Source organism: Schistocerca americana, chromosome 3 (genome assembly GCF_021461395.2).
Source record: "Schistocerca americana isolate TAMUIC-IGC-003095 chromosome 3, iqSchAmer2.1, whole genome shotgun sequence".
NCBI classification, from domain to species: domain Eukaryota; kingdom Metazoa; phylum Arthropoda; class Insecta; order Orthoptera; family Acrididae; genus Schistocerca; species Schistocerca americana.
The window spans coordinates 326,274,110-326,287,420 of record NC_060121.1 but is presented as its reverse complement, the minus strand read 5'-3'; the positions used below and the strand labels follow the sequence as shown (position 1 = coordinate 326,287,420).

Sequence of the window (13,311 nt, the reverse complement as noted above, 5' to 3'; positions counted from 1 at the left end):
GCAATGTAATGACCGCCTGTACATGGCGGGAGTTCCTACTGCTTCTACTGCTTGCCTTCGTGCTTGCCGGATCGCTCCTCAATTCAGAATGTTTGGAGCTTAGGGACAGCCCCCCAGCCCCCCCCCCCCCCCCCCCCCCAGCCAGCTCAGGACTCTGACGATCTAACGCAGCGATTGGACAGAATTTGGTACGATATCCTTCAGGAAGACATCCATTCTATCAATCAGAGCCAAGACGAATAACTGCTTGCAGACTGGCCTGAGGTGGAACAACTCGATATTGACTGGGTCAATTTGTGAAGCTCTTTTTCTTGAATAAATCATCCAATTATTCTGAAATTGGAGTCATTTGTTTCTCTGTACACGTATATTATATCTACCAATTTACGTCCCATTCGGACAATCTTTTCGTGGTGGGTGGGTTCTTTGTCTAACAAGGGAATGGTCAGACTTGTCATGCTGAAACATGTATTGCTTTTTTTAGCACTGTTATTTAACTGTGCAAAAGGTCCGTATGCAAAATTGTAGCTGCTGATATGAACTGGAAGTCACCTAAAAAAAATCACGAGCTTGGCTGTGTTTCCTGCTTGGCGCTTGCAGTGACGGCTGGCCACCTCTGGAAATGGGGAGTCGCGAGCGTTGTGCCTATGGTCTGGAAGTGCGACCGTCTTATCGCGGCGTTCGCTGAAGAGGAATATCGCTGCACGCTTTTGGTGGAAAGGGGAAACGAATATTCGTTTCTGTGGCATGCACGTCTATTTAATTTCTGGTACGTATTTCGAAACATACCGTCCTGAAACTGGTTAGAGATGTGAAAGATGTTCTGCACATGTTCATCTATACTCCGCAAGCCACTTTACGGTGAACGTTCAATCTCCCCTCAGAGGTGATGGCGAACCCTGTAAATGTTTTTCTGCTTGCCATGGAGATATACCACAGACGCCAAATAAAGCAATCAACAGAAAACACGCGTGAAGACTATGTGTTGTGCGACATGGTTGTTAAACTTCTAGACGAGCATGTAAATGGCGCAGACATGTGGCTAGAAACAACTGAAACACTCGATATTGCAGACTGTGAATCTACAGACGGCGAAGACTCCGACGAAAGTTGCACTCATGAAGACTCTTCGAGTGATAGTGCCACGTACCATCATCAATTATCTCCGAAAGTAAAACCAGCAACTACGATTACCTTATCAGACAAAGAAAAAACGGTGACGTATTGCTTGAACAAAAGTGGTAAGAAACGCCTACGTGTTAATACTGTTCAAAATAAGTATCGCTTTGTCCGTTCTGAACGTGAATTGTATAGATGGAAAAAGGAAGTCGCTGGACGACGTAAGAGTCGACTGGAAATTGCGACGGAGATAAATGCGCGACTTTTTGAGCTATTTACCGATGCCAGACATCAGTCATTTAGTGTCAGCGATACAACTTTGCGTGACTGGACGTTAGAGATTGTCAACGCGATAGGCGCTAAAGAATTTACAGCTTCTCAAAGTTGGATTAGTCGCTTCAAAAGATCACATAAAATTGTGGCAAGAAAAATAACAAAATTTGTATCGAGAAACAGGTCGGAAAATGAAGTGACACAAATCGAAATGATAGAAGCTTTTCTTACGAATGCAAAAAATAAGATCGCTAGTTTTAGTGAATTGTAGGTGTACAATGCAGATCAGTCAGGTTTCAAAACGAAATGCGTGCGAAAAGAACACTGTCATTCAAAGGGGGAAAACATATTGAGGCGATTGCGCAGTCCACGACTGCACTCATCCATTCATACACTACAATGCCCATAATTAGTCTGGATGGTTCATTGCTGCCTAAACTATATGTGTGTCTTCAAGAACCAACTGGACGTTTTGGACCACGTGTCAAAAGAACAATGTTCTACGCAAACAATCTTGTGGTAGATGCATCGAAGTCTGGAAAAATGGGAAATGAAAACGTTACACTTTTCATGCGTCATGCTTTTCTTCCGTTCTGCGGTAACAAATCTCTTCTTCTGGATTCGTGGTCAGGTCATAAAAGGTCTGATTCATTAAAAGCTGTATTTCGAGCCCACCCTGACAAAGAAGCAGAGATACTTCAGATTCCACCCGGCACGACGAACGTAATTCAACCTATAGACAGAGAATTTTTCCGTCAGTGGAAGGCATTTTACAGAAAACTAACAGAGAAAACTATTGTGTGCAGACCACTGCAATTTCCTATCACCGTGACAAGCTGCAATCAGTAGTACATTATCAATTTTCCTCCCCACGGTTTCAGAATTTGGTTAAATATGCGTGGCACTCCCGAAATATACTGACACTACGCCTGATTCATTACTAACAACAGCTCATTTTTGTCTACGGACATCTAACAGCGTCTGTGATTCGAAGGGCTGTCATATTTCGTCTTTGCTTGTATGTTATTGGTGCACAAAGAACCTATGTTTTGAACATTGTTTCAATATTTCGCATTTTTGCGGTAATTACAAGAAATAAAATTTCGACGTGCTCTAAACTGTATATTTATTTGTGTCTATTTCATAGCTATTTGGAAAGAATGTTGTAAATAACATATGAGCCATATTTGTCAACGAATGTTTAATTATCATACGATCGCTTTCACTGGGGGCATCAGCTCTCTTACTGCTGTGGCAAGACAGCGGCGCGTAGCTAACGCCACCTTGTCCCTAGATGGCGTTGGTATAACGTAGCGAGAGAGGTCAGGGTTGTACAAGAGGCAGTTATAAGTGCGGAAACCATGCGACAATAATGTCTTACTTCATAAAATAGTTTACAGACTTCCACGTCATGTCAGCAGCTAAAATTCTGCATACAGACTTCTTGCAATGTTAAATCACAGTGGTAAAAAAAGCAACACAGGTTTCGACATGACAAGTCTGACCATTCCCTTGTTAGAGTGTATGTTTGTAATTGTTATGCATTGAATACTTTGCGTTGTTTTCCTATGTTTATCGGATTGCCGAGGCGATTTAGAAGATAAGTGGAACTCATTGTGGTCGTGATTTGATGAAGTATAACCTTAAATTATTCAGTGGTCGGGCTCATTAAATCTTGAACTTACCCAGTGTGGGTTAAATTATTTAATGGTCGGGCTCAATAAATATCGAAGTTCCCCAGTGTGAGTTAGTACCTCTCCTACTGTTATGACAATAATTCGGAGAAACTTTTTGTAAATTATTTTACCGTAATCAGAAGAGTATCTTCGACTGGCACTGTGTTGTTATAGCTGGAGTCGTGGGCGGGGGGTGGGGGGGTGGGGGGTGGACTAAGTATAAGAGCCACAGGTCCAAATTGGTATGATAAGAATTCTTATCGTCATTTGATGTATGCTAATATTTGTTATTTTTAAGATGACCAGGATTATTTTCTTATACAATCTGGCCGGCACGGGAATTAAGCATTGATATTTGTATTGTGCGGACGCACTCCGCCTATGTAGCTGCCAGTGCAATTTCGTGTAGTATGTTTTTTGTACAAATTCGGTAAAGGTTTATTTGGCAGATAAGCCTGGTTTCGTAAAACAATTTTTATGTTTAGTCGTAAACTTTTAGCTGATTTTTTGGGCAAATAAACCCAGTTTGAAAAAATTCATTACTTGACCTTTCGTAGGTTTTTTTAAATTAATAAATGTTTCAAGTTCTCATTCTTCACCTTGTTCACCCAGATGTCGTTACGCTAAACCTTATAGTACAGTTTTAGGTAAAGGTCACGCATAGGGTTTCTCATTCAGAAATCGTGTCTGAATATTGTCTGTTCGTGAGAAGATCGTGTTATCCCTATTATAGGAAGAAGAAACGTGTCGCAACTCGTCAGCGGCGGTAATACGATCTACAGAAACAGAGATTTATCACGTTGCGATAGTGATGCTTGTGTTGATCGGAATCCTATGACCATCATGCGAGTACTATATCGACAGGTTTAGCAGAGTCATACTCAGTGCCCTGCAGGATGTCAACGGCCCATGTGCCTACACCGGGTTCGATTCTCGGTGGGGTCAGGAATTTTCACCTGCCTCGAGATGATTGGGTGTTTGTGTTGTCCTCATCATTTCATCATCATTCACGAAAGTAGCGAGACTGGACCGACCAAAGGTTGGGAATTTGTACGGACGCTGATAACCGCACAGTTGAGCGCCCCACAAACCAAACATCATCATCATCATCATGTGCCTACAGCCCGAAAGAACTGACACATTATTCGCTCGGTCGTGCAGGTTCAACAACGACGTCACGTACCTCGAGTCAGTAAGTGGGCTTGTTTGCAGCAAGACAGATATCCGCAAGGCACTGCAACGACGTCAGGAGCAAGCGACGACTGTTGTTGCGGTTTCTATTGTCTTTTAAGACGGGTCACGTTTTTGCGTACTGCATCACAATGAAGGCGCAGAGAAGACGAACATTACCAGATTGCGTTCGTCATCGTAATACGAGGCCCCACACCCTGCATACTGATGGTGGGCGACATTGAGTACACAACACAGTCGCCTCTGGATCGTGTAGCCGGTAATTTAGACATCAGCCTTTACTTTTTTGATGTGTTAAAGCTGGTGGGTGTTCTCTCTCTCCAAAGTCGACGTGAAGTTATCGTTCAACGAGATAACGCAAGACCGAATGTTGCCGGCCGTCCTGAAGTACCTCGATACAGACGCCATTCTTGTGTTGCCATAGCCATTACCGTACATTCCAAAGATCTCTCATCCATTGAAAACATCTTGCTCTGGGTTGTCGAGAAGCGGCTGCGCCACCAAGCGTCACTTCTCTGGCACAGAAATGAAACGCTGTGGAATGTACCCGCTTCTATCATCCACACTTATTTCTGGTGGAAGCCTAGCGGAGCTAGAGTGACAGGCTGAGAGAGGTGGCAGCTCCGTATAATAAATTTCGCAGTCCAAATAATCTACAAATTTACACGTGTACTAGCTACGCTCCGCGGTGTTACCCGCAGTTAAAGAGCTATTTACAAAGAAATATCTAAGCCGAAACTCACTGTCATGCATACGCGCCATCAAAAAAGCTAACTCTTGATGTACTGAGGCGCGAACCACTTGTGGCCCAGCAAACGGCGACATTGTAAAAAAAAAAAAAAAAAAAAAAAAAAAAAAAAAAAAAAAAAAAAAAAAAAAAAAAAAAAATTTGAGACGATGAGAGAAGTTGACAGAATACATGTAGCTTACAACTTACTCGTATACCTAGGGATTCTTCCTTAGGGAGACGCTAAACTCAATGCATTCATTTGACAGTTAACTTTCATGGATGACTTTTTAGGCACGTTACCCATCCCACGGCGACAGTAGTCACGTTGGCCATCCCTCAGGAACAGCGATATTTTTCGGAATAAAAGGTAGCCTACATGTTAATTCAGGGTATAGGTTATCTGCATTCCCAAGTTCATCCAAATCCGTAGAGCCACTTTAGCTTGATGGACTAACAAACATGGAAATTTTGAAATTAAGCCTATGAGAATTGATATTTGGTTCCTTGGACAATAATAAAGGAATACTTGTCTCAGCTTGGAAATTTAGCCCCTACGGGGGTGAAATAATGGGTGAAAGTCTTTTAAAAACAAATCATTGTTAAAGAGCCACTAAAGTATTTTTAAAGCTACATCTATGAAAATCTGGTGTTTGACTTCTCGGTTACAAGTAAAAAAATACCCATTTCACTATTTTTGGAAACTTTTCGTCTAAGTGGGTGACGTAGTGGGTCAAATATAATATGAAAATTCATTGTGAATGCATTTGTAGAGCTAAACCTTTGAAAATTGGTATTTGGCTTTTCCGTTAGAAATGAAAAAAAAACGTGTTTCACTGGTTTTGGAAATTCAACCCTAAGAGGGTGAAATGGAGCCAGATTGATTCACTGACTTTTCATTGCCCAGCCCAAACCGCTGAGCATAGAAACTTGTAGTTTGGAGAGGATGTTGATCTTACACTACAGGCATCGTTTAAGAAGGGATTGTTCGAAATTCCACTCTTAAGAAGGTGAATTAGGAGATTAAAGGTTTTTTGAAAATCAGAAGTAAAAAAAAGTGTGTTTCAGCAGTTTTGGAAATTCAGCTTCTAAGATTGTAAAACAATGGGTGAATTTTTTTGAAAATAAATCATTATTAAAGAACTACTAAAGCATTTTTAAAGCACGTCTATGAAAACTGGAATAAGCCTTCTCGGTTAGAAAAAGAATAATAAGTGTATCACCGTTTTTTTTTTTTTTTAATTAAGCCCCTAAGGATTTGAAATATAGGATGCAAAGTTTAAGAATATATTCCGTTATCTTAAAAGCATTTTAATTGAAAATTGGTATTTCGCTTCTCGGTTAGATGTAAAGAAATATGTCTTAAAGAAGGGGATGAAAACTTCCACGGAAATGTCACCACAAGAACGCAAAAGGCATCACAAACAAAAATCTTGGACTCTGGCTACCAGAATCGTTTTCTGGTCAGAAGTACATTCGGAATAGATCGTGCATCTATGGCCTTAGTCAACGTGAAAAGTTTAGAAGGTGTTTCAGTTTGTAAACAACATAAAAAATCGATTAAGGTAAACCTATAACGTCTTTGCTGACTATGCAGTCCACGAGAGCGAAGCAAGGGCGACTAAGCTAGTTTCATAACGCACTAATGTGCCAAAGAAACTGGTACAGGAATGCGTAAACAAGGAGAACACGGCGCTGCGGTTGAAAACGCCTATATGAGGTAAGTTTCTCGCGCAGTTAGACCGGTTACTGCCGTTAAAATGGTAAGATATCAAGATTTAAGTGAGTTTGAACGTTGTGTTATAGTCAGCGCACAAGCGATGGGACACAGCATCACCGAGGTAGCGGTGAAGTGGAGATTTTGGCGTACGACCATTCCACGCGTGTACCGTGAATATCAGGATCCGGTAAAACATCAAATCTTCGACATCGCTGCGGCCGGAGGAAGATCCTGCAAGAACGGAACTAACGACGACTGAAGAGAATCGTTCAACGTGACAGAAGTGCAACCCTTCCTCAGATTGTTGCACATTACATTGCTGGATCATCAACAAGTGTCAGCGTGCGACCCATTCAACGAAACATCATCGATATGGGCTTTCGCAGCCGAAGGCCCACTCGTGTACCCTTGATGACTGCACGACACAAAGCTTTAGGCCTCGCCTGGGCCCGTCAACACCGACATTGGACTGTTGATGATTGAGAACATGTTGCCTGCTCTGACAAATTTCGTTTCAAATTGTTTCGATCGGATGGACATGCACGGGTATGGAGACAACCTCATGAATCTATGGACCCTGTATATCAGCAGGACTGTTCAAGCTGGTGGGGGCTCTGTAATGGTGTGAGGAGTGTGCAGTTGCACTGATATGGGACCCTTGATACGTCTAGACGCGACTCTGTCAGATGACACGTACGTAGCCATCCTGTCTGACCACCTGCGCCCATTCATGTTCAATGTGTATTCCGACGGACTTGGACAATACCAGCAGGACAATGCGACACCTCACACGTCCAGCATTGCTACAGAGTGGCTCCAGGAGCACTCTTTGGAGTTAAGTCACTTCCGCTCCCCACCAAACTCCCCAGATGAACATTATTGAGTATATCTGGGAGGCCTTGCAACGTGCTGTTCACTTACAGATTTATGGAAAGGCCTGCAGGATTCATGGTGTCAATTCCCTCCAGCACTACTTCAGACATTAGTCGAGTCCATGCCACGTTGTGTTGCGGCACTTCTGCGTGCTCGCTGGGGATCCACACGATATTAGGCAGGTGAACCAGTTTCTTTGGCTCTTCAGTTTATATGTACGAGCAACAATGGCTCAAAAATAGTTCAAATGGCTCTGAGCATTATGCGACTTAACTTCTGAGGTCATCAGTCGCCTAGAATTTAGAACTAATTAAACCTAACTAACCTAAGGACACCACACGCATCCATGCCCGAGGCAGGATTCGAACCTGCGACCGTAGCGATCGCTCGGTTCCAGACTGTAGCGCCTAGAACCGCACGGCCACTCAGGCCGGCAGCAACAATGTCATCTGTCTTCACGTGAGTGCTTGTAGCAGAGGATACGCTCGCATATTATAATTAAATCCATCCTCACTATAAGCCTACCAAGTCGTAATGTAAAGACGCGACATCTCTCTGTCGTACACCGTTCGCTTTTGTCTTCAAGCGTCTCAGAAGCTATAAGATGCGCCTAACGCTCAGCGGCTAAAATGCAGTGGGCTTGTATAGAAGTATGGATTAAACACTTTGAGGGTTGTGTAAGCGTTGTATTCACTACGTTGGATTGTATTATGTAGGACATTGTCAACAACAAAAACATTTTCCAAAATACGATACAAGGCAGTTGAAAAGTAAATAGCTTCAGCTGAGAATAATTGTTGTTCCACATTTCGAGTTACATTCTTCAAATCAATTCACGTCTTGCACTGCACGCTTTTGAAAGCGGCCTATGTGTCAACTCAGGTTTAGCTGATTCCATTCCAATTTTTTTTCAAATTAGTCCAGCAGTTTCAGCGTGGAGGAGTAACATACTCACACACAAACTTTCGCATTTGCAGTGTACTAGCTGAGTAACCGTTATTGCCCGGGTATGTATATATTTCAGTTTCCTGTTAGTCTATTTCCTGCTTCTCCCTTTCTCTGTCCATATCCACCTCTCCCCTCTATCTGTCCGTCTCCTCTATTCCCGACTGTCTATCTACTCTTCCCCTTCTCTCTGTCCATCTGCTCCTTTCCTCTCTGTCCATCTTCTCCTCCTCCCTCCCGTTGTCCATCTCCTCCTTCCTCCTCTTTGTCTGTTCATCTCCTCCTCTCCCTTTCTCTGTCTATCATCTCCTCTCAGCTCTCTCTGTCCATCTCGGAAAGTTTTTGACCGACTGATTTGAAATTTTGACACAACGTCGCACTGGAATGCGATCGTGCTTTTGTTAACTTTTTGTAATACGTTTGCGAAATTTGTTGCGAACAGGTTCAGCAATAAACAAGTAATAAAACATCTTGCCCGACGCAGCAATTTCTGATGCATCTCAATAATTATGACGAATTATCTCCTGAACTATGTGTCGTACAGTGATTTGCCGGCACATTTAGTGATACCTGCGGACACTGTATACAAAATATGTTGCGAATAGAGTTAGTAATAAAGAAGTAATACATTAAAACGTCATGCGTGATGCGGCGGTTTTACGGCATATACAGCGAAAATATAGTAAATGATAAGGGAAGCGTGGGTGGTTAAAAATCGTAGAGGGTGACCAAACGATGAATACAGCAAGCAGATTCAGAAAAATGTGAGTTGCAGTAGTTATTCAGAGATCAAGAGGCTCGCACGGGATAGTGTAACATGGAGAGCTGCATAAAAGCGGTTTTCGGACTGAAGACCACCACAACAACAACAACAACCTTTTTCCTTTCATCATTTTGTGGAAGGCGTCAGCGAGAAAATTTTCGTAAAGCTTTCAAATTACAAATTATATAAAGTTTGTTGCTTATCACTAAGTGCTCTCATTCTCAAATAGAGGATGCATAAATCTGGGTAATTTCTCGCGGTAGCATCTCGTTGTTTATGCCGTCTTATCTACTGAATTATTTGTGTTATTATCTTCTGGGCTACGAATCTTCGCGGGCGTACGGAGAACAACTCACCAAAGTTTCATCGTAATCGGATGAATGTTTTAGGAACGCATAGAGGACAAACATACAAAGAAACATTCATTTTTATTTCTGAAGATATAGGTGCTTAACAGTATACGGAAGATAAGTAAAATTTCTTTATTTGTTATCCTCCCTTGATTTTGAATTTTAATGCCCAGCAGTGTATCTGACTTTCTGTCTTTTGTTTTAAACGGAACACTGCAGCAGCTTAACAAGAAATGAGAAATGGCTGCTCCGTACGGGACAGAGCGCCAATGGCTGTGCAACGAGTGGTAGGGGGAGCGAGGAGTACTCACTCACCTCTGCCGGAGGAGGGGGTCCAGGCCGACGGTGGGCTCGTCCAGGATGAGCAGCTCTGGGTTGTGCACCAGCGCCGCCGCGAACGACACTCGCCGTTGCTGCCCGCCGCTGCAACAGTGACACCAAACGAGACAATGTAGTGAAGAACAAATCCCATGATGGAGTATAGGGGCAGGAATGGCGGTGTTAGAATCCGCAGACACATGAAACTTCACTTTTAAAAGAGCTCCGATTCAGGAATCGTATGCATTGTGTTCTGTTGGAGTTAAGAGATAAAAGCCATGTTCATATGTTACTGAATAACTTATTGGTTTTAGTCACTGGTGTGCAGGACTTAAGGCTCGAAGAAACTTGGATCTTACCTAGAAAATACTGCTACAGTATAGCATAGACGGTAACTGAAAGACTTAGGCATCTGAAAGGAACAGAAACGACACTTTTGTTCAAAAACTGATGTCACCACGATTCATGATGGCCCTCTGGACGTTGCAAAAAGCGGGGCACGGTTCTTACTGGGGTGTCGGGATCACCACAGACACCAGTGTATGCTCTGCAATGTGCTCCCACGTTTGCCCAAAGGTTGGTAACAAGTTCTTGTGGCAGGGCGTTCCATTCCTCCACCAGCGGGATTGACTACTGCTGGCTGGATGGTCGCTGGTGCGTGTGGACGTGGTGCAGTACGTCTCCCCAGCGCTTCCAACACGTACTCGATGGGATTTATGTCGGGGTAGCAGGCAGGTCAGAACATCCGCCGAATATCTTCTCGTTGCAAGGGCTCCTCCATCTGCGCTGTTCAATTCGGTCGCGCATTTTCAGCCAAAAACGACCGGACAAGTACGAGTAGAATTCGCGCTCTGGGGGTACCGTACGGACTTAATTTTACATGTAGATAATTCGTCTATAGCAGGGTTGCACAGCGGTCCACCACCGTCTGATGGCGGCCAGTCCCTCACCGTTCGCTTTTGGTACTTTTTTTGCTCCCAATTCCAAATAACAAATTGTCTCGCAATATGTTACTTTGGAACGTGCCCGCTTCCCCAACTTAGTTTACATTATGTTTCAGTAAAAATGCGTTGTTTTAATCATATTTAAAATGAAAGCAATATTTGTGAAATAAATGAGCATTTGAATCAAAATTAAAGTCAGCAATAAAAAGAACACTGAAATGAACAGTAAGTAATAAAAGGGACACTCAAGTGGACAAAAATTTGCACTAATGAAGGTTACTGGATTAAGGCGCATGGGTAGCAAGCATCCTTACACAGGGTGATACAGCTGCCCCTGCCTCAGGGTTTTATGCAACCCTCTATGCCTTCAGATAGCACGTGCAAGATTTTCATATTCTCTCGCTCGCTACGTGCAAGCTATTAGCCCTACAGAAAAATGAAAAGGGCATTTTTCCGGAAAAATTAATTTAATCAAATTTTGTAGTGGGATGCGTTTTCGTGGGAGAATTGACAACATTCTGTCTGCGCTTTACGTTCTTGGTGTGACGTTTACTGCAGCATGTAATGGGGCAGCCCTGCAAGCGTACTCTTCGCTGGCAGCCATGAAGGCGAAAGTTTCAACTGTTGTCACGATAGCCGGCCAATGTGAATAGATATTAAGCGAGTGATTAAATTGGTTTATCCAACCCCTGAATATGTAAGTGACGAGTCCATCTAACTAGTAGATTTTCTGACTGGTATCGGAGGTTTATAAGTGTACCAAAAGAATAACATGTAGAGAGCGATGAACTTATTGCGTCTGCAAAATTTTAAGCATTTACTTACATATTAACTAACCACCTATCAAAGAGGTTATTTCTAATACCTTATGCCTCAATATTAAGCTTCCATATAAAAATATTGTATGTATACACTTGCCATCGAGAATCGCGATCGTTTGGCAAGAACAATGCAGTACGTCAAAACTCGTTCGGGGAAGGTCCTAAGGGAGCGTTCAGTCTACTATCCCCACCAAGACCTGATCTAAAGAGCGCAGTTTGTCAAGATGAACCAAAAGACGGTTTGTAAGATGAGACTTGTACATGGACGTTTACCCGTCTCGCGTGTATAAAATCAGCGTCACTACAGCTGCATTTTGTGACTGTCAATGAGTCTGCTGGAGATTACAATCTGTTGTTTTCTTGCAGCAAGTATGAAGTTGCGAGGAAAACAAACATGCAGCAGTTGAGTTCATTACGCGTCGAGCTCCCAGAGACCATTATTTCACCGAGCGAAGTGAAGCAGTGGTTAGCACACTGGACTCGTATTCGGGAGGATGACGGTTCAATCCCCAGTCCGGCCATCCTGATTTAGGATTTCCGTGATTTCCCTAAATCGCTCCAGGCAAATGCCGGCATGGTTCCTGTAAAGGGCACGCCCGACTTCCTTCCCCGTCCTTCCCTAACCTGAGGAGACCGATGACCTCGTTGTCTGGTCTCTCCCCCAAACAACCCAACCATTATCTCAATTTTCGATGAGAACAAACGTTCTTACAGCATTAATTGGACTGATTTCGGAAAGCAATTTTGCTGTTAGTATTTGAGCGTGATTAAATTTATAGCTTTAATACAGTGGGAGATCAAATTCTGCACTATTTTAATGTGTTCTATGCTATATGTGTTTTATCATGTATTAATGCTTGTTTGGCATTCTATCTGGTTCACTGAAAGAGGTTCGTTCAGAAGTCTTGATCTTAAAAAATTAAGGTAACTCTTTTTAAATACAATAATTGTAATGCGCAACTGTCAACAACCGAACACGATGACTGTCAAAGCTTAATGAGCAAAAGTCAAGAAATCAAATACAAATCAAAATAAAACACGTAAAAATACTAATAGCGTCCTTGTAGATTTTTATGAGCTAGAGGAGAAAGCCCCAATGGCCTTGCCGCAGTGGTAACACAGGTTCCTGTCAGATCACCAAAGTTAAGCGCTGTCGGGCTGGGCTAGCACTTGGATGGGTGACCTTCCGGTCTGCCAAGCGGTTTTGGCAAGCGGGGTGCACTCAGCTGAGAAGGTACTTGATTGAGAAGTAGCAACTCCGGCCTCGTAAACTGTCATAGGGCCGGGAGAGCGGTGTACCGAGCACCTGCCCCTCCATATCCGCATCCAGTGACGCCTGTGGGCTGAGGATGACATGGCGGCCGGTCGGTACCGTTGAGCCTTCCAAGGCCTGTTCAGACGGCGTTCAGTTTAGTTTAGAGGAGATAGCGTAATATGGCCTATAGTTTATTTTATATATTATTTCTGTGTTTCACCAGTGCGATGTGTTATTGGCATGTAGGATAGCGACAAATTAGAGACTAATATCCCTAACTTCGAATTGCTGCAGAATCCTTGAATATGTTCTTAGTTCGAATATAATAAACTTTCT

General features: G+C 43.0%; 1 protein-coding gene across 3 annotated transcripts in view; it reads right to left on the bottom strand.

Annotated features, from left to right (window-relative positions):
* Positions 1-13,311, bottom strand: part of LOC124606911 (ABC transporter G family member 23-like) — a 506,422-nt gene that overhangs the window by 97,927 nt on the left and 395,184 nt on the right. For all 3 annotated transcript variants that reach the window (XM_047139013.1, XM_047139016.1, XM_047139015.1), the window contains exon 7: positions 9,953-10,060. In XM_047139013.1, the coding sequence (XP_046994969.1) occupies positions 9,953-10,060 (108 nt within the window). The remainder of the gene's footprint in view (positions 1-9,952; positions 10,061-13,311) is intronic.